Source organism: Photinus pyralis, unplaced genomic scaffold (genome assembly GCF_008802855.1).
Source record: "Photinus pyralis isolate 1611_PpyrPB1 unplaced genomic scaffold, Ppyr1.3 Ppyr1.4_LG4, whole genome shotgun sequence".
Classification (NCBI taxonomy): Eukaryota; Metazoa; Arthropoda; class Insecta; order Coleoptera; family Lampyridae; genus Photinus; species Photinus pyralis.
The window spans coordinates 47,193,096-47,214,449 of record NW_022170511.1 but is presented as its reverse complement, the minus strand read 5'-3'; the positions used below and the strand labels follow the sequence as shown (position 1 = coordinate 47,214,449).

The 21,354-nt window shown below is 36.0% G+C and overlaps 2 protein-coding genes and 2 long non-coding RNA genes across 5 annotated transcripts; 2 read left to right on the top strand and 2 right to left on the bottom strand.

Annotated features, from left to right (window-relative positions):
• The first annotated feature begins 14 nt into the window (after positions 1–14).
• Positions 15–886, top strand: LOC116168724. Of its 2 annotated transcripts, XR_004144825.1 has the most exons (3): positions 15–388; positions 447–695; positions 750–886. It is a non-coding gene; the product is annotated as an uncharacterized LOC116168724 (long non-coding RNA). The 2 variants fall into 2 exon arrangements; XR_004144826.1 differs by lacking the exon at positions 750–886 and having other exon boundaries at positions 447–740.
• Positions 887–947: 61 nt separating this feature from the next.
• On the bottom strand, positions 948–1,779 carry LOC116168725. The gene is made up of 2 exons (XR_004144827.1): positions 1,228–1,779; positions 948–1,169 (listed from the first exon to the last, which is right to left on the bottom strand). It is a non-coding gene; the product is annotated as an uncharacterized LOC116168725 (long non-coding RNA).
• A 7,555-nt stretch (positions 1,780–9,334) lies between these two features.
• LOC116168755 (39S ribosomal protein L41, mitochondrial-like) lies at positions 9,335–10,189 on the top strand. The gene is made up of 3 exons (XM_031484734.1): positions 9,335–9,548; positions 9,600–9,700; positions 9,752–10,189. The coding sequence occupies exons 1-3, from the start codon at positions 9,359–9,361 to the stop codon at positions 9,989–9,991; spliced, it is 531 nt and encodes a 176-aa protein (XP_031340594.1). The 5' UTR covers positions 9,335–9,358; the 3' UTR covers positions 9,992–10,189.
• A 2,288-nt stretch (positions 10,190–12,477) lies between these two features.
• Positions 12,478–20,972, bottom strand: LOC116168754 (polypeptide N-acetylgalactosaminyltransferase 2-like; the record flags this gene model as incomplete). The annotated part of the gene is given in 6 exon segments (XM_031484733.1): positions 12,478–14,787; positions 19,049–19,209; positions 19,256–19,594; positions 19,645–19,832; positions 19,961–20,028; positions 20,874–20,972. Coding segments are annotated over 6 exon segments (1,327 nt in total), but the record flags the coding sequence as incomplete, so codon positions are not given.
• Positions 20,973–21,354: the final 382 nt, after the last annotated feature.

Below are 21,354 nucleotides of genomic sequence, written 5' to 3'. Positions count from 1 at the left end.
AATCGTAATGTACATTTAAACTCGCACTTTTGAGGTTGTATACCAAGAGCCATGTTTCCCTGCAGCAGTATAATTTCCGAAAAGGACAGTATAAGCCCCATGTTCACAAATCGTAACCCAAGACATTTCAAATACCTACGAATCGCTCATAAACCGGACGGCTACTACTGTGATAAAACTGGAACGCTCCTACTGGCATAAATATACAAATTTGCTTTCCTACCGCCTCCAATAAGATAGCCCGATTGTAGATGGCAATCGACACAAACAGGCCGTCACGTAACTTCATTGTTCGTGCATTACTTCATCGGACCCGACACTCACCGCTAGCACGAAGGAATGGGCCATCAAAACCAGGCTGTATAAGACCATGCACCAAGTCATTGGCGTACGTGAACGTCACATGGTCACGTCCCTGCATTCAATTTAATGTTTGCTACTTGTAGGTTTCAGTTCTTCGTACAAAGATGCCTTGCTACTTGCTAGCGGTCCGACAGAGTTTATATACGATTGCAAACCCCAACACAACGGCAATAAGGTCGCAAAGTTTCTAACGTGCTCCAAGATTTCAATTTGAAATTGTCTGAGCCGGAGTAGTCAAGAGAGCCGTGGACGAGAGAAAGATTACCACACCCGTGGGATATAATCTGACTTGACAGATAATGTGAATCGATCTTAAATTGTGTACCTATTAGGTAGATAGCTGCATAATTTACAATAAAGTTTTATTTGTACTTGTGCTTCCATAGTTTCTGTAAAGAGAAGGCTGAGTATTGGGTCGCTCCAATGAAGTGATAGAAAGCCCTACGTTCAGTTTCCCGAGATGCTTCCCTGTTCTCAAAGGTTCTTCCAAAAAAGGTGCTTTTTACTAATTTCTAGATTGCATGAAAAACCGTTTATTTGATTTTTTAAGAAGTTAATGGGTTTCAAGAACAATAAATTTGATAAATATGTAAACTTTTTATTGCTTACCAATATTTTAAACATTAAATAATAAACTACACAATAATAAAAAGGGCACCTTAGTTATAGTGAATTGGCAATTTCAAATTGAAATCTTGAAGCACATTAGAAACTTTGCGACCTTACTGACGTTGTGTTCGGGTTTGCAATCGCACATAAAATCTGTCGGACTGCTTGCAAGGCATCTTTGTACGAACAACTGAAATCTACAAGTAGCAAACATTAAATTGAATGCAGGGACGTGACCGTGTGACATTCACGTACGCCAATGACTTGGTGCATGGTCTTATACAGCCTGGTTTTGATGGCCCATTCCTTTGTGCTAGCGGTGAGTGTCGGGTCCGTTGAAGTAATGCACGAACAATGAAGTTACGTGACGGCCTGTTTGTGTCGATTGCCATCTACAATCGGGCTATCTTATTGGAGGCGGTAGGAAAGCAAATTTGTATATTTATGCCAGTAGGAGCGTTCCAGTTTTATCACAGTAGTAGCCGTCCGGTTTATGAGCGATTCGTAGATATTTGAAATGTCTTGGGTTACGATTTGTGAACATAGGGCTTATACTGTCCTTTTCGGAATTTATAGTGCTGCAGGGAAACATGGCTCTTGGTATACAACCTCAAAAGTGCGAGTTTAAATGTACATTACGATTTACGAATATGTTTATTCATTATAACGGCCTGTGATGAAAACAATAATCTAACCTACATTTTAATTAATAACATTGCAACATTGACGTTTCTTTCGCATGCGCAGATTGTACGGAGTTTAGCCCTTTTATCTCAACGTGTCAAAGACTATATAACGAAAAGAGCGAAAATCATACGTATATTAGCGTGCCGGTACGGTATGCGTTCCCCGTTCTCAGATGGCGTTAGTTCGTCGGGAACGCCACAGAGTTGTATATATTATCCATATATCTTCTCTTATATATATGATATTATCCATATATATAAGAGAAGTTATATATATGATATTATCCCGCCATTAGAGATTGCCGGTACGTCATAGTTCACAATCGTATGGTTTAATATGAAAAATATGAGTCAAATTACTTCCGTAATAATGCCAACTTGATTAGAAAATATACTCCGAGATGGCGACAGCTGTCATTTATTGGATGTTTATTTGAAGGTGCAAAACTGTCAAATCGCAGAAAGTATCGTTAGTCGATTTTGGTTTTTAATTGGTATAAAATATAACGTAATAAAGACGGTGAGAAAACAAAATCCTTGTAATCTAACAGGTCATTAATGCGTTATTTTTACAGGCCATATGGTAAGATAAACCCATTGTTGTAAGCTGCCTCATTACAATGGAATTTTTCCAAAAATGTGAACATTTAGTAATTACGCTACGTCAGAATTATTACAATGGTCGGGTCTTGCATTCATAAAATCATAAGTGAGTTTGCCGATAAAGAATTATACATTCACAATTAGAGTATTCAATTTATAGGTTATACGATTTTCATACACCCAGCTGCACATTGCAAGACTGCCACTTTTCAAAGTTACTCACTGTTACTTATGATGGCTTACAATAAGGATAAATTCAAAATGATACACTAAATGGATATTAATTATGTTCAAAATATATTATAATATACGACTGTCACTATCACTCTACTTCTATTTCATATTTATACTTTTTTTACATTTTTAGCACAATGTTAGATTACTAGGAATCAGAAACGAGAAATAAGCAGCCTCTCAACTGGATCCTGATGTTGATCCTCCTTCTACCCTACGCAGTACAGAACGTGTGTAGAAATGTTTTAACGAAACAGGTCAGATTTGGCTCTCTTGCGGGGCCGTTTCTTACCCGGGCTTTTCAAAACAGGGTTATAGATGCCGCTCTTGTCTTGATGCTTCGCACCGTCCTCTCAGATGTACCCAAAGCGTTGGCCACTCGCTATAATTGTGTGTTTGTACTAAATGAAAATATAAGTATATATAATCACACTTACTTCTTGAACAGCAGATACGGGTATCAATGGACCACCGTTTTCTTTCTCCTTCTCAAAATGTTGCACTAAGTTTAACACAAGCTGAGCTGCTGTGCTTGTGTATGCAAAGTTTTACCCTTTGCAGACATGGGAATTCGTAGAGAGAGATTAAAGTGATTAATAGGATACACGCAAGTGACGGATTAGTTATGAAAAGAACTGATTGAAAAGTGCGTAACCGATGATTTAAAAGTGCGTGACAGGTAAACGATTAAAAATGACAACTGTCAAAATAAATATCCGGAAGAACTATTTTAGTCAAATGAGAGTTCAAATTCATACGGTTTACAAAACGCATTGGTTATTCGTTTTTGTTTTTTCTCTTTCTACCACATTATCTCATTCAATAACTCACTTCGTTTCCTTCAAATGCACTTCGAATATTCACTGTCTTTATTTGATGTGCTGTTTTCATGTGACTTTACTATAAACGTTTTGGATAGCTAGAGTCATTTACTTATGACGTATCGGCAATCTCTAATGGCGAGGATAATATACAACTCTGTGGGGAACGCCTAGCTACGACATGCGTTTCCGTAAATTAAGTTACGCAAAATGTGCTTAAGTTGTTCACTCTGTTTAATTTAAATTTTCCACCACGTTTTAAGACATAAATACAATTTAACCGGAATACAGTTCAACAGACAACCAACTTATTTGCTTTCATTATTGAGTCAACCTTCGACTTTTACTGTAATGGTCAACTACAAGTGTTCAACGTGAAATATGACACTTTGTGTAGGTATATCTATTCAGTATATCTTCCGTTGCACGTCATTACCTGAAGAAAACGACGTACCAACGTAAACTTACGTTCGTTTATTAGGCAACACATTAAGCATGTAGTTTATTTTAGCCGCAACAATTGGTAGCATTTCGCTATGTTGTCGCGTTTAAATTTGTAAATTTGACAGGTTGCTTTTGGTTTACTTTTCGTTTGATTTGATTTTGATTATTTTCTACGTCTTTCGCTGTGCATTGGTTTGAAGAGAAATTACTGAAGAATTTAGATAACCCGTCAGTAATTGTGTTCGATAACGGGAAAACAGACAACATTAAAGTGTGGTTAGGTGATCATAATGTGCAGTTCTCCGAAAATGATTTTACAGCCGAACTGTTGAAAAGGTTGCACAGTAAGTACGTTCGCAAATTATTTGATGTTATATAAATCTTGTTGATACTTTTAGGAATAAATCAGCTAAAATGTACCGCATAAGGCATTGACCACTTAGCCGAGCAATACGGTTACTTCGTTTTACGATTACCACCCTATCATCGCGTTTTTAATCCTATCGAACATATTTGGGGCATAGCGAAAAATTACTAAAATCGACACATTGGTAGAGATGGACGAAGCATTGAAAATTGCATAAACATGTGACAAGAATCACTACAATCGATAACTTCCGAAACGTGGCGCAATTCAGTTAAGGATACGGAAACTGTAATACACCAGTGGTACGAAAGATAAAAGCAATTAGATCTTGAAAACGTTGCTACTATTATTATAAACTTTGAACACGAAAGCAGTTCCGATGATTCCGATTAATTTGAATATCATCCATCACATAACCTGTAAAATTTTATATTTAGTACTTTCTCTGTAAAAGAGATGCTACATTTGTACAGTTCATAAGTTATTAAAGTATATTGTGTGTATATTGTGGTTCCAATTAACGAAATGAATAATAAAAATGATTTTAATTTTATTTAAGGTGTAGATTGTTCACACAAAAGAATGCACTGTCTTGTTGACAAGTGACATAACCTAAATCGCTCAAAACTAGATTTGGCATTATTGCATAGTAATTACGTCATAGAATATGATGACGTGCAACGGAAGTTATACGGAATAAAGTGTATGTTTCTATACAGTTCAAATTTGGGAAATTGATAAGTTTTGTGTATTTCTTACGTATACGTTCATTGTAAACAAGCACTAACCTGGTGTTTTTGTTACCTATAACTGACGAGCTTGGTACTGTACTTAGATTAATTAATGTGATCTTGAAGGTTTTTAAAAATATATTGATTTCGTTTCCAATCTATTTTCTATTTTTCCCAAAATGTATATTGAAAGTATCAACTGACATGCGTAAAAAATTCAAAAAATCTTGTCGAATCATTCCGAAGGTCAAGACTCATGACTGTGAATTCCAACTGTTTTCTCCATCCAAATAGCAATGCAAACGAACTGCCCTTGATGGAGGCATGTAACACTGTAATTTAACGCTCATTAATGTACACATGCCAACATGGTCTAAGATGCCAACGCTCCATCGCACAACGCTCACCGCTCAAATCTCGCCAATGTACACGCGGCCTAAGGGTAGATAGAGAAAAAATTATTGTGCATTCTAATAACATTTGTCATTCTTATTTCAAATGCATGATATAAAATGACGTTCAGAACATATGAAAATTCAGTTTCTATGGAAATGATCGCGACGGCAGAACCTAAGCTTGCTAATTTTGGCGTCTCCAAATTAGATTCAGAATTGTCAGAAGCTGGTTGCATAATTATACACACTGTGCACATTTGAAATCCTTGTCTAATGTGTGATTTATCTGTTGCATAGTCACACTGTGCATATTTTAAATCTTTGGCATCGTGTATTAAATAAAGTGCAATTTTGTAGTTAGTATCTAAATGTCAGTAAAATATAAACATGTTTCATCTAGAGAGGGTTTAAAAGATAGTCAAGGTGTTACACGTTAGAACCCGAGTATTTTATTTTAACACCAACCATACCACACATTTGAAATCATAGGCGGTCTTCTGTGTCAACAGATGTAATGTAAGATTGGACTTGCAATTTGTTACATTATCGCACTATGCACATTTTAAAACCTCGACAGTCTTGCACTTAACAGATAATTTTAAACATTGAATTTGTTATTGGTTGCATAATCATTTGAAATTTTTGATAGTCTTGTGTCTTAACAAATGTCTTTTAAAGTGTGATTTATCATTAGTTGCATAGTCACACTGTGCACATTTTAAATCCTTGGAAGCCTTGTGTGTTAAAAGATGTTTGTTGAAGGATGATTTATTATTGTTTGCGTAATCACATAGTGTACATTTGAAATCTTTGGCGGTCTTGTGTATTAACAGATGTAATTTAAGTTTGTATTTACCATTTGTTGCATAATCACACTGTGCACATTTTAAACTGTTGACAGTCCCGTGTCTTAACAGATGGCGTTTAAGGTGTGATTTATCATTGGTTGCATAACCACACTGTGCACATTTGATATCCTTGGTAGTTTTGTGTGATAACAAATGTCTTTTAAAGTGCGAATGATTATTGGTTGCATAATCACATTGTGCACATTTGAAATCCTTGGCAACCTTATGTGTTAACAGATGTCTCTGAAGATGGTATTTGTTATTAGTTGCATAGTCACAATGAAAGCATTTGATATCCTTGGTAATTTTATGTCTTCGTAAATGTGCTATCATACTGGATTTATAATTACTTGCAAAATCACACTGAGCACAACTGAAATTTGTCAAAGTTTGTGGTCGGCCACCATATGGCAAATCTTCGGAATGTTCATGCTGGACCTTATTTTCACTTTTCCAATTACTTATAACATTACAAGAACCCACATTAATGATGCTCTCATTTGCTTCAAGCTTTACAGAGACATCATTGCTAAGTAAAATTTTGTCATCAACAGAAGCAATTATTTCTTCTTCTTGTTTGATTTCAACTTTTACAATCACTGACATTATCACACGAGCAGTGGGTACAACTGTGGACAAGTCTGGAAATAACCAAAACGTGGATCCGTTTTACTGAAAATATAACTGGGCTACGTTCAGAATCGATATTAGGCGGGAGACGTTTCCTGACACATCGTCTTTGGTTATTTCATCCAACACAGGCGAATTATCAGTTATTGAAGTAAAGCACCGTCTGAGATGGTTTTGTTTATTTTTAGAGGCGCGTCTCATGACGACAGCTAGTCAACTACAGAAATGAATACATTTGACAGCAACTCCCTTGCTAGAGTCTATAGGTTTGTTCGTTTGTCTTGCTCGATTGGTTTGGTGCAACACTGATGTGACGTCACGGTGTAAGCTGGAGTAATCAGTTTTTGATGCACTGGCATCTAACAAACGAACGCTTATTTAGGGTATAGTAAATAAATAACCAGCAAAAAACGTTTGTACTGCATCATGAGTGATAAATTTATTATTTATTATACAGGAAACTATTTTTCATTTACTTGTTGTATGACCTCTGCAATATTATCTTCCTCACTTGACGATCTACTTATAAATTGTTCAATAATATCATGAAATAAAAGTTCCATTTCCAATAATTTATTCATCGCAGATTCCCCACCTTGTTTTTTCAAAATGTTTATGGTTATGAGAACGGTCGTTTCACGTCTAATTTATGCTGCACTAAGTTGCTCGCACTAAAATGCACGAACAAGTTTGTGCTGTTATGAACTGAAATGGGCAAATTGCACTACACAAACGAACGGAATGCATGCAGTTACAAACAGACAAACGAACGCATTTGGTACACCAGTGTTGATTAGTGCAGACAAACGAACAAACCTATTTTTACTTTTAAGCTGCATTCACAACCTCCAATTAATGTTTATAATTAATGAGTGAAATTATTTCGTTAACTTTACGCAAAGCAATCATTCACAATGCCTGAAATTAATACTTGAAATTAATGTTTAAGCAGTGTCGCCACCTATGTACCGGCGAGGCAATTGGTTAATTGTTTATACAACCAGTTTCAACATAACCTTGTAGCGCAAGCACAAGAATCAGTGTTTGTGTTAGTGTGTCTTTTAACTATAACTAGCCTTATCCTAAAGTGGCAAGATACTTGTTTCTGTTCGCCACATTCATTGTATATGTAAACAAAATCAAAACAAACAAAACAGGTTTATGTCGGCTGTCACATAAAAGCGCGCATGCGCACCTCTGTTCATTTCCGTAAAATTAAGGGACAAAGTTTGCAGTTTGCAAACTTCTGCGTTAAGTATTAATTTGTACGATTAATTTTCTATATTGTGAATGTTACCCTTAAAATACATAGCTTTAAACATTTACGTTAATTTTCGATTGTTAATTGTAGGTATTAATTTTGAGGTTGTGAATGCTACTTTAGCGTTTTCGATTGGCAAAACTCGTACTGCACGAGTGTTGCACGAGAAACTGTGAAAATTGCTCTCAATGGAACATAAATATTCGTAAATAGGTATTTGTTGTCGTTTGTCCATAACCTCATTTTGGATTTAGGTAATCGACAAATCTCTATTCTAAAAAATGACAAACGATTTCAGTATTATTTATGATAAACGATGAGGAATATAAATTTGAAATTCCTGTAAAGGACCAATTTTTGACGTTCAGTTTAATGAGTAAGTGCAACTTTTTGTAAAATAGAAGTTATGGCTAGTTCATCATCTTCGCTATTGCTAGATGACGACAAAAAACTCTCCCAACGCAAGAAACAAATTCAAATTGTTGCACGTTTGTTTTGAAAATTTGTTAACTAGCAGCTCCACGGTCTCTCGGACCTCGTGCGTCGAAATTTGCACTGAGTGCGTAAAGGCCGCTTGACATGGAGCAATACTACGCGCAAGAACTTGCAGAAAGAAATTGCAAGGTCAAATCCTTGCATGCAATAAGCATTGCATGGTATTTGACATGGTGCAATTCTATTTCAATTGCCACATGTCTACCAACAGAAGTCTCTCAGCATCATAGTTGCCGCTTCTGTATTTTACTAGGTTGGTGACACAAAAAACAACTAGATTTATCCCTAGAATTGCACGATTCATGCAAGAAGAATAGCACCAGTCCTATAAAAATTGCATGCAAGTCTCTTGCAGCAATTGATCAGCTGGCTTTGAACTGCGCATGCCTTTCGCAATTTTTCTTGCAACTTGCATGCAATTGCAATTTTTATTGCTCCATGTCAAGCGGGCTTAATTGTTGCATCACATTTGCCAATGGAACACAGAAAATTGCCCTAAAATTACCAATAGAACGTAAAAATTGCACTCGTGCAGCACGAGTTTTGCCAAACGAAAACGCTATTTATTAAGAGGCAATAAAGCGTTCAACTGTGTATAGGGTGTGTACGGGATTAATGCCCGTTTGCATCGACAAATTTAAGCGGAGCTTAGCTTAAGCATAGCTTAAAATCCATGGCAACCATTGTCTCAATAATCGTTGCCATGGATTTTAAGCTAAGCTCCACTAAAATTTGTCGGTGCAAACGGCCATAAAAAAAAAAACCTTTCTCCAACGATGACTTTCTGACTTTTGACCACCCTGTACTAACGCATATGAATGTTTCCAAAACCGCGTGTACACCTCCACTTCCATACATAACATAACCACACATGTTATTTGTGTTCAATTTTGATTTTCAAATGTCTTTAATAAATTGTGTTTTAAGACGAACTTTGTCCACGTCCGCTGTGCGATATGGAAAGAAGAATTTTAGAAAATTCCCATTGTATAATAAAAGAGGATCGAGGATTTTTAAACAACAGCAAATGGAGAACCCAGATCCAGAAATTCCAGTAGACAGTAAACTTTCTAATTGTTCATAAATGTACATCTACAAACAATTACTTTTAGAACGAGGTGTCAGAGACATAGGATATAAAATTGATGGAAAGTTCGTCGCTATACCTGAAATGATACCCGACATAATTGTGCCCGACTTAACAGATTTTAAGGTAGGCACAATATAAAGCCCACTCCCTATAATTGGGTGGATTGATTTTCAGTTAAAGCCGTACGTCTCGTATCGGGCACCGGACGTAGTGCAATCAGAATTTACTGCGAAAGATTTATTTGAAGTGGTGTATGCTCCAAAAATTAGAAAAGATTTCAAGGAGGGCAAACTGAACAATGACGGATCACCTGTCGAGCCTTCAGTGGAAGAAGCGCTTAGTTCTGATGATGCTGTAAATAGGGCCAAACAAACTGGGAGTGATATTTTTGCAGCGACAAAGTCAATAGAGTAGATTTGAGGAGTTTTTTATCAAATTGGCTAGTATTTATGTTGTTTATTGTTTACAAATAATGTTTTTTATCATGTGCACTAAACTACTGCAATCGCATGTACCTATTCACAATAAATAGGTAGGTACAATGCATATGTCATTAAAAATAATTGCTTAGTTAACATTAAAAGTAATAGATTTGTTTAAAAAATTCTATGGTATAACACCAGCGTACAAAAACAGTCTGTTTCAAAATAAGTGCATATTGCTACCTTCTTAGTTGCAGAGAGACGGTTAAATTACCAAAATGGGGTATTTTTTTCTACTGAATCCAAATCTGTAATTAAAATAAACAAAATGGCATCGCATTTTTCAGATAATAACAAAAATGTGACATTAAGATGTATCACCAGGTATATTATTACATCATAGTTTGTGATTTCCTAGCAATGAACAAACGTCAAACAACAACGTCAATCGTCATTTTATCATTATTAGGGATAACTAGATCGAAATGAAAATAATGGAAAAGTCTGGGTTATTTGAAGTATTTTGGCTATGCTATGGTGCATAAGAAGTAACAACTTTTGTAGGGAATTCAATAAACTGTCATATGATGTTTACTATACAGGGTGTTCCATATAAAAGTCAGATTTTTATTTGAAAAATTTGATGTGGTTTTGTTTTGATACAGATTTGGATTCGGTAGAAAAAAAATACACAACTTTGATAATGTAGCCATCTTTCTAACTCTACAACTAAGACAGTTATATACAGTGATATTCATATAGAAGTAGACATAGGGATTTCCTATGTCTACTTTCAAATCATAAAAAGTCTTCTGCAGGACGCCCAATTTTATGCAACCAAAATAACTTATTGAAACAAATAGAATATTGTTACTTTGCCTTTACAGAAAATAAATCTCTTAAGCTCCTTTAACTGTTACCGGCACTATACCAATTGGAAATATCAACTTTTTCTTACATCGCACACGACACGAACAACAATTATAATACGGAAGTCAAAGCGATAATATTCAAATTAATTATTAGGGCAGGTCGATCTTCGTTTGTTGTAGTTAGTTATTTTGGTTGCATAAAGTTAGGCGTCCTCCAAGCGACATTTAATCATTTAAAAGTAGATTATAGGAAATTCCTATAGGTAATCTCTAGTCTACTTCTACCTGAATATCACTGTATGCGCTCATAATAAATTCGGGCGGACGGACGACTAGGCATTACGGTTTCATAACGTGTACTTCGCCCCGAAATGTTCACATTTAAAGTTTTGGATTCACCGATAGATGCAGCTACTCGTCTATACTTTACACTTTCCTCTTGTGAGTACCCCCGTTCTCGAAATGTTGGCATTTAGAGTTTTTACCCCACCGACAAGTACAATCTCGTTCAAACCTTGCATTTTTCCTTTGCGAGTAGGTACTCTTTTCGAGATACTTGCGGCTTTTACTTATTTTTGACCGGCGGTCGATTTTACTCACATTTTATGACCGTGCAACACCAAGCATATCCTTTTTTTTAAAATGAGCCCCAAAATGTCAATGAATCTTACACGCCTTTATAAAGGTAATTTGCTAGAAACCCTGGCTTGCCTTGATAGAAAATTCCCACAGATTCTGCAAAAAAAAACCACACTAAATAACGGCAGTTCTGATTCAGCTGAACCTGTCAAGTGCACACATCTCATCATTTTCGCCTTGTCTTGCGACTTCCTGTCGCCGCCAAGCTTTCATACACATTTAACTCGACAGGACTGTATCCAGGAAGCATTTAAGTAGAATGCACAATCTGCCGGAACCCTCATGAAAGGTTCCGGCGTTCTGATTGGCTGATGCCGAATACCACTGCAATTTGCTGTCAAAATGCACGTTGGGTTGATACCTACTCGAAAGGGCGCTGGTGCAGAATTTTGCTAACAAACTATACGTGCTAGCGGCACCACACTCGTTGCGGTGTATAGGCGAGAAAAAAGGTTTCTTGCGCGAGTTGCTGATAACACTGTCCGTCGAGGTGTTTGTACATACCAGACAGCAACTCGCGCGAGAAACCTTGCTAACATATTCCCGCCTTTAGGTAGCGCCCATGAAGTGCTTCGTCTGGCGAACGCACCCAATTTCAATCAACACATGTACCTACATGTAAATGAGTTAAAACAAATCGTAAAATGATAAATTGCATGTACATAAAAAACATCAAGTTAGTATGAGAATGCCAATAGTAAGTTTCATGTAAAAGTTGGACAAGCAAATCACAAAAATAAGAGAAATGATAACAAGGGGCCCCACTTCTCGTATCGCTTACGCGCCGTCCAGCAGCGGGCCACGAGTTGAAGTAACAAAATATGCAGCCGAGAATCAAACTGCATTCGATACTTCCTCCAAGTAATTGTAAAATCGAACCATACAGAGCAACAGCACACTACTGGGGTGCACTTTATGTACTCCAATCTCAATGCCGAACGTACCCAGAGCGTTTCGCATTATTCCCATACTGCGATATTCTTTCAGTGGCGAGGTTTGTTGCCAAACCATAGTGGTATGTCACCACAAATTCTATTTTTTGCAAAGATTGCGTGCTGATGGTAACAAATAACATTCAACTAACTAGCTATTCAGAAAGAATGACTGTATACCTACCTATTGATGGCCATAGATCCCGTGTCCATACAGAAAACTTAAAAAGTACTGGACTTTGCCTCTTGGGGTCGTTTTGCCTCAAACTCTCCTACCTATACAGACTGGCTCAGCATAGATGAACTGTTATGGAGGCAACATTCAAAAACACATTTTACATTGAAATTTTAATTAAACTCTCTAGGGGGTTTAACCATTTAATTTTTTATAAACAAAGCATAATATAAAACATTAACATACTTACAATATTGGTATGTAGTTTTTTTTATATACTATTTACATATCCACATTATATTAATAAATCGACATAATTTATTCCTACTTGATGACTATAACTACCAAATAAAAGTATGATAAGTATACTTTCATAATCTCGCATTATTGTCTAGCAAAAACAGATGGAAAAGTCCTGAATAATCACCATATGTCATGACACTTTAAACAAAACGCATTTCCGCAGTAACATTCGGCGATCATACCAGAAAAGTTAGAAGATGCTTTGCTTATTTGATTTTGATAGTTGCTCCTCTATAATTAGTAAACAAAGTGTCATAAATATCATCAATTTAGTGTGAATCAAAGGTACACGTCTAGCACGATCACATAATAAAAAAAATGCTGTTAGTGCCATATAGGTGAATACAGTAATCACCTGCAAATAAGTACCTGGTAAGTTGTCCATATTGACCTTATTTATTCTAGTGATGGTACAGCATCTTAAACCTGAAGTAAAATAAGCATGAGCAGGTATTGTGCGATAAAAATGAATGTTAGAAAGATACCGATTTTAGATGTACAATGTTGCCAGTACCTAATTACAACCTATTTCTCTAATTTCTACTATTATTACATGTGGCAACATGTGTCTTTAAAATGATATCTCCCAGTCCATCATTTTAAAGCTCCCTGCATATCACAACCTGTACATTTTTAAATTTGCTAAATTGCTTGATAGGTACAGTTCTGTCCGGCATATAACGTATAAGTAAAGACTTACAGACTAGATTCAATTTTATTTACATGACGTCTGTCTGGAAAGTTATGTCGTAATACGGAAAATAATACTCAACTAAGTACTTGTCTCATCATTTGAATCCTTTACATTGCTACTTCAACCACGCAAATACCACAACTCCTCCAATCCCAAGAATGAGGTTCACAAATCTGTAGTATTAAGTTTCATTAAGTCAAAAATGTCGCACAGAAAGACAAGCTTATTTAAATTTTGTGTCATCTTGAATATTAAAATAGAATAAAACTTCTATCCAAAATATTCACTATTTGGCAATGTTTTTGTTTTGTGATGGGTGCGTTGCATGGTGTCAGAAAATGATTATTTTTAAGATCAATAGCAGTTTTAAAAATAATGGATGGAATTCTTATAAACCATGGAATGATTGCATGTCTAAAAACTTCTCGAAGTGTATATAGGTGAAAAATTGAGAAATTAATGACTAGAGACATGAGATGTACCTGTAATAAATTTAAGGAAAACGTACACCAACAACCATGAAAGCTCACAGTAACTTCATCGATCAACAAGCCAACTACTTGGGCAAACCATATTTTGAATATCATCAACACATAAATATTAGACAGATTCTAGCAATTATAAAAATGTTCAATCTAACTAAGCTACATTTTTATCACCATATGTCTTTTCCGTTTAGTACCACTGGTAGTACCATTTTCTCAAGTGGCCAACTGCCATCTTTGCGTTTCTAAATTAGGATTGCACTTTTCCGCCGTAATACCTTTAATATCTGTATATCGCGAATCTAAACATAACGGAAGTTTAGAATGTTTCAGCAAACTACCACTCTCCATATATTTCCACTTTTGGCTATCGGAACCATCACATATTCGCATGATAACTTGCACACCTTTCACGTACTTGTCTAAAGTTAAACACAGATCGTGATGTTTTATCGAACCACCACCTGTAAGTCCCCATTCTTGATTACCACCGGTATTGTGGCACTGATACAGCGCGACGGTACCATCTATCAGATGACCCATTGTGTCCAGACAGAAGATGCCCTGCCTGAGCGATCCGTAGCTTGTCGAAGTGTGCGGTAGCGTTAATTCGGGATACACGTTCTTTAAGTACCATTTGAATGGTTTGCATTGTAGACGCTCCTTTAGATCTAGTCGTTCTTGAATGCTGCGAAGTAAAGAAATTAATTACAATGTTTGATAATTAACGTGATTCTAGGTAGAAGATACATCATATCAATCGATAGAGCGTTTAATGAAATATAATTGGTCGAATTAAGAGTTTCATTGTCGCAGATACAATCGGGGGTTCGACCATATACATACCTACCTATTTATGAGAGTATGGCTATGGCTTCGTCAAACAAATGAACTAACTCATCAAAATGATCTCTTTTCTGAATGATTCCTTTCTTACCAATTAACATTTGATCCCGCTAATTAGAACAAATTAAAACCTAAATGCGATATATTTTGACTATTTTCAAAATGCGACCGTCGCTGCCTGCATTTTTTATTTGCGTTACCCGAATCGACCACGAACCATCGCCGCCAGCATATAAAATGCTTCTTGGTTAGAAATCGGCATTTTAAAAAAGATTACAAATTCAAAAAGCTGCATTTTCTGAATGTAAACACAGCAGAATACCTAATTTACAAATTACGGCTATTATTATTTTATAATGCATCGTGTTTCATTTGTTTAATTTTCCAAGGCCTACCTAAAAGTGTAGGATCATTTTCCAAACAATCTTTCGCGCCATCGCCAAATACCGGAAATACGTCAAATAAGATACAATTTAAGCATTTTTATGAATGAATTAATTAATCTCATTTTTCCCATATTTGAGGTTAGGAACGAGATTTTGAAAAACGGTTTTCACTGGCCTCTTGGGGTGTTATTTGGCTACTTTTTCATAAAGAAAAAGTCACATCATTCCATTTGATTTTTAGCATTTTGGATCATAGTGTCAAAACTAGCCCCCTGACGGAGAATGATTCAACTAAATTAACTACATTTGGTTGATTCTTGTTGCCCAAGGAATGCTCTTTTCAACGATACCAAATTTGTTACAATCGGTCAAACGGTTCAGAAGTTAAAGCAGGTTATTGCAAAAACAATTGAACGCCCCACACCATCTTTGTTTTTGAAATAACTGAGTTTTTGTTTTAACGATAATGATAGATAAACTAGTTCTCTTTAAAAATGTGAAAAAAGAATGTTTAGTTTATTATGCGAAATTTAAACAAAATGCAATTTTAAAATTTAAGATGGCAGTTACGCCTTCTGGTGGTCGTTTTTAGAACTTGAAAATATTTTCCAGCGATTCTTCATAACCGATTTACCCAACAATTTTTTTACCCCCTAAGTCATACGACGAACGGTTTCCGAGATATGGCCGAGGAACAGTTTTATTGAGTCACCCGGTATGCCAGAAAATCTCATTGGATGAAGAAATTAGTTTTGATTGGTGGTTTGAGCAACAGAATGGGCGTAAATTACCCGTGTTGATAAGCCACGATGGCGTTTGCGTCGAAAGAATAAAAAAGTTAAGACGACCACCTGCAAGCTGGTAGCGCAGGGTGGATTTTAGTTTGTGTAAAGAACTCAGATTAAACCGTGAAACAATTCGCGTCGAGCCGCGAGAAAAACTAGTGATTTCCAATTCAGGGGAGAAATTGCGTGTGACTACAAGAAATCTGAACCGTACGTGTAAAGTTCAGGGTCAAAGGAAATTTAGCGAAAGAATAATTGCGATATAGACGAATAATACCGTAAATATGAAACGAGCGGAAAGGAAGTAGATCGCAATATTTTGAAGGAGAATGTGTTTAGAATAAACCTATATATCGAAATTTGTCACCTGGCTGAAGTGATCAACAGCACGTAGGTGAATTAATGACACTGACGCTTACCATCGGAATACCTAAAGTTTTGAATCATCGTATTTAATCTTCAATTCCAAATCAAAGCAGCCATTCATTTATGAGACCTTGTATCGACCGTCTTTCCAAACATTTGGATGAACTCGTAGATCAGTCAGTACTTAGACTTGAACGATCCAATGATGCTTTCTATCAAAATGGAAAACATACGATTTTGTTAATGATAAAACAGTCAATTGAATTCAATATGAATAATAAATGAAAAAATTATTTCTTTATCATTAAAAAATTACATTAAATCCCTTAACACTAAACTCTAATTCTAGTATCTTCTGACAGCTATCAGTAGCAGAAGAAAATTAAAAAAAACTCTTATGAGTTAAAATCTTGGAGCAAGAGATAAAATAGATAACTTATTACTTTTTTGTTATGTTAGATTCCATATGCATATTCTACAAATAATGCACGTCTTAACGGTTTCAAAACACTAATAAATTATGAAACAATCAAATACGATTTAAACTAGTAACAGTGAGTGAAACATATGAAAGCGGTCTCCTTGTACAAAAAACAATAGCATTTATATTTAAGCCGTGAGAGATTCCATCCTGTATATACAACTTACGACGATACATACATTTTTGAGAGTTGGCAACCATGCAATTTCTAGGTGGGAAAAATCTACCTGCGCCATCTAGAAAGCACGAACGGGGGGTTTGTTGTTATTTTGTGTTATTTAATGCAGGTGGTAATTTTTGCATTTCTTTATAACGTATTTGTGTTTTGTACGCCACATTTTATATTTTGTGTGTGTTTGAATCTTTGTTTTTGAAATTTACTTGGTTTAACCGCAATGCAGAATCACATAATGTGATACCGTTATGCTATTGTTTGTAATTGTTTACGTTTTTGGTGTAATGCTTGCTTCATTTATGTTTATTGATGTTGATTACTTGGCCTTGTCCCTGAAGTAACATTCATATAAGTTTTGATCGTTTTATTTTAATGTGTGGAAATTACCGATTCGTTTGATGTATGTACTGACTTCTTGTTTGTTACTAACAATTTTCTCCGTGAATGAAGCAGTCACGGGGGTGGTAAAAACTGTATCCATTTGAAGTACAACACCTAATTCCGCGATTGTCTTCGACATTCAACTGTAGGCTCAAAACCTCGAAACCAGGGGCGGGCTACCTATCTTGCAGGAGCGGGATTAATGAGTTACAATTCTTCTTGTTTTAGTTAGTGTAGTGTGAAGTTAGCGTAGAACCTGGGGGTTAAGTCCACTACAGCCGTCTAATTTGCAGCTAAAATGGTTTGGTTTTCAGAAATTCATGTAAATATTTAAAAACCAGAGACCCTCACTACTTACAATATTTCTCGCAATATTTGTAAACAAAAAGAACGGTCCCCAGGCATCTCTATCATTATGTCTTGCTCTGAGATAATCGATATTTGTTTCCACATCCGCAAACATTTTAGATGTTATTAACGTAGGTACGTTAGGTCACGTAGACCTCTCTTTCATGCAGATTGTAGACACACACCAAAGAATTAATATTTAACTTAACGAGAAATTTGCTCCTTTTAATAAAACCAGTTTCTACGAGTTAATGTTTATGTTATTTGTCTCATAATTGCAATTAGCTCATTTAAAATTGTAAGAAATTTTATGTTTTAAAAGGTGTTGTTTCAAGTAGCGCTTGTTATTTGTCTCATAATTACAATTGGCACATTTTAGCACATTTACATCACTGGACAGTTAAAATGTGTCCTCTAATAACTAATAAGATGTCGTTTTTTATTTGTTCCATTATCTCAATGAGCCATTTAAAAACTATAGAATCGGCATGATTTAAAAGGAGTCGTTTAAAGCAGTGATATTTGTCTCGTAATCACAATTAATACATTTAAAATCTTTAGAATCGGTATGTGTCAAAAGGTGTTGTTTAAAGTTGTTTTTTCGATTTGTCCCGTAATCACGATAGTCACATTTAAAACATTTGTAAATTTTATGATAATATTCATTATTATTTTAATGTGTTCACGCGGGAGTTGATCATCAGTATGATGTTAGCCCTGTATGTTCGGATTAATCATTTATTTCCGTGGAAAAAGAACCTCATGCAGTTGAATTCTTCGCTGTATCTGTTTCTTTTTCATCTCGTCCCCTCTGCCGGATGGTATGTTAGCAATACGAGAAGAGGAGCCCTCTAATTAACTTTTCTTCTGTTTAAAATGCGGGATTGTGTGCTGGCTGGTCTAATTTAGCTTGAATACCTACTGCTGGCGTCCTCACTTACATCTTTTGGATTAAATTTGTTACCGTAGTTCGTAGGGATACGATTTTTCCCAACACTTAATTAACAAAAAGTGAAATTAATTGCACCAAATAAGCCGCATAATTTTTACGTCACTAAGAGAATACACATTTGTAGATAAATGTACCAAAAGTTATAAAAAACTTGGGTCGCGAAAGATCAATCACGTGAAACGATGTCAAAAGAGAATGCAAACACTATCATTTTGGCTCTCATACTTACCTTCCAAATGGTACATTTCGCGCTAAAGGCACAGCTCCATAGTAATAGTTTTTGTAGTCATCCATCCAGACTTCAGCAGCTCTCCTGGTGTTTCTTGCAAAGACATTTCCACTCCCTCCGGGAAATGAATAAGGATGCCTCTTGCGGAATACATGTCCCACCTAATAATGGGAAAAATTAAGATGAAACCGCTTGTACCTTTATTACCCTGCTGCAAGGAATGATTTCTAAACTTCCCCCGCACTGCCACACCCTAAACGAAATTTCCAGATTTTCCCCGCCCCATATATCCATTTTCATATCATATTTTCCTAATTTATCAAAATACTTCTTATTGATAACAAATAGCCCGCCAGCGATCATAGGCGTGCGAATGGCCTGCGTGGGATCGTGTTGGCGGCTCTGTCTTTCACTGGGACTCAAGTATTCCCATTTAAATACCAAATTCCAATCAAATCCGCCCCTTAAATCCGCAGAAGCTCCTATATATTGAAACGTATCCATACTAATTACATCAATCACCGGACAAACTACTCTCGTCGGATCCTAGAACAGGTAATAAAAGCACTTTACCCATTAAGGTTACGCGTAATTACCTCTGCTACACGCTCCAGTAAGGGTTGCAGCCAATTCGCATTACACTCGCAGTGGCTATCTAAAAATGTAAGTACTTCCGCGGTGGCTGCATCAGCTCCTCTAACCCTGGACCTCATCAAACCTTCTCGCTTTTCGTTTCTGAACACACGAACCTTTTGAATTTTTGCCAACTCTTCCCCGTCCGCCGCTAAAGAGAAACTCGGGTTATTTTCCGAGGAACCTTTCAATTATTAATCTAATTGAAATCGAATGCCAAGTTAGCGAAATTAAATGTAACAAATTGCGACGTCTGCAAAAACAGGCGGCCGTACTTACGGTTATCGCTAAAATCGTCCACCAGAATAATCTCCTTGATTAAGTGCTCCGGACTTCTATTCAGGACACTAAAACATTTTACTATCAGTTTCTAGCGCTTACACCATTAAGATTTTGTAATTCAATCGCTCTCAAACACTTATAATCTACGCAATTAGAATGGTTCAAGCAGATTATAAACTAAAAGTTACATTCGGTTGGAAATGGAAACGTTAAATCTTTCTTTTTGTCAATGAAATGAATATAAAGTTATACTAATTCCTTCAGTTAAGTTTTCTCAAAGACAAATTTGCATCGCATTTGAGAAACTGAATGCAATTAAGGAGCCGTTTTACTGAAGGGGAGTTACAAAATAAAAGCTTTTAAAAAGGGAGCGCCGACAGGCTTAATATTACCTAAGGCAGATTTTCCATTTATTTTATTGAGATATTAATTTCGCTACGCTATATAATAAACACTGTTGATTAATAGGATAAGCTCCCATCTGATTAATTTCGTAATAGTACACTAACAGTATGTAGGAGTAGATAAAGTTGACACACCCACGATGTAGAGTTTCTGGGTCATAACTCCCCCATAGATGTTAGTTACATCTAAATAGCTAAAAGAGTTCTGATCGGAACCTTCCCATTCTAAAAAAATCAATTAAGCCAAAAAAAGTTTTTCGATTAACCTGAATACTTTAGTTACTTCGTCTCAAGTGGAAGCATCTATTTTATTCGCAGTTTAATATTTGATTGAGGTCACCCAGAGTTTACTTTATCGATTCTCCGAAAGGAGGATGCATTTTGATTTAGACTACGTAAATTATATGTCTAGACTTGGTGGCGTACAAACGGAATTTTATTTGAATCGAGGGATAAATTATAAATGTGAGCGAGTCGTTTCACGTGTAAAATAATCGTTTACTCACCTAACTATGGTCCTTAGTAACGTAGAGCGGGCTTCGTTATGGAACGTAATTATAACGCTAGTGGATGGAAGATTATTTGAGTAATCTTTTTTCTTGCACCTGGAAAAAAAGAAACACTTAATTAGGTTTTTGGTTTTAACACTTTCAGATGAGCAATGGTTACAATAGAACGATGAGACGGTTCAGGAGAGCTCAAATATGATCCATGCTTTCCCGGTTGTCTAGTCTAGACTATTAAGTAAAGGGTTTAATTGGAACTTCTAATTTTCTCTACTTTCGTTCATTACGTAAGTGTAAATCTTCATTATCAAAGGTTTACATTTATACATAATTTATGAACTGCTTGAGATCGTTGGGAGCACCTTCAACATCAAAGTTGCGGTACCCTAAATATATTGCCCTAAAGCAGCTGCATGTAGCACACGTTTGATATTTAAATGATCTATTGGTATACGATAATAATTTCGGTGATTTCAGTGCC

Excerpts from the sequence above, each read along its gene's own strand:
- LOC116168755 (XM_031484734.1), top strand. The coding sequence starts at position 9,359 with ATGTTATTTGTGTTCAATTTTGATTTTCAAATGTCTTTAATAAATTGT. Across the intron at positions 9,549-9,599 it reads TCCAGAAATTCCAGTAGACA|AACGAGGTGTCAGAGACATA; the intron begins GTAAACTTTCTA and ends AATTACTTTTAG. Across the intron at positions 9,701-9,751 it reads CCGACTTAACAGATTTTAAG|TTAAAGCCGTACGTCTCGTA; the intron begins GTAGGCACAATA and ends ATTGATTTTCAG.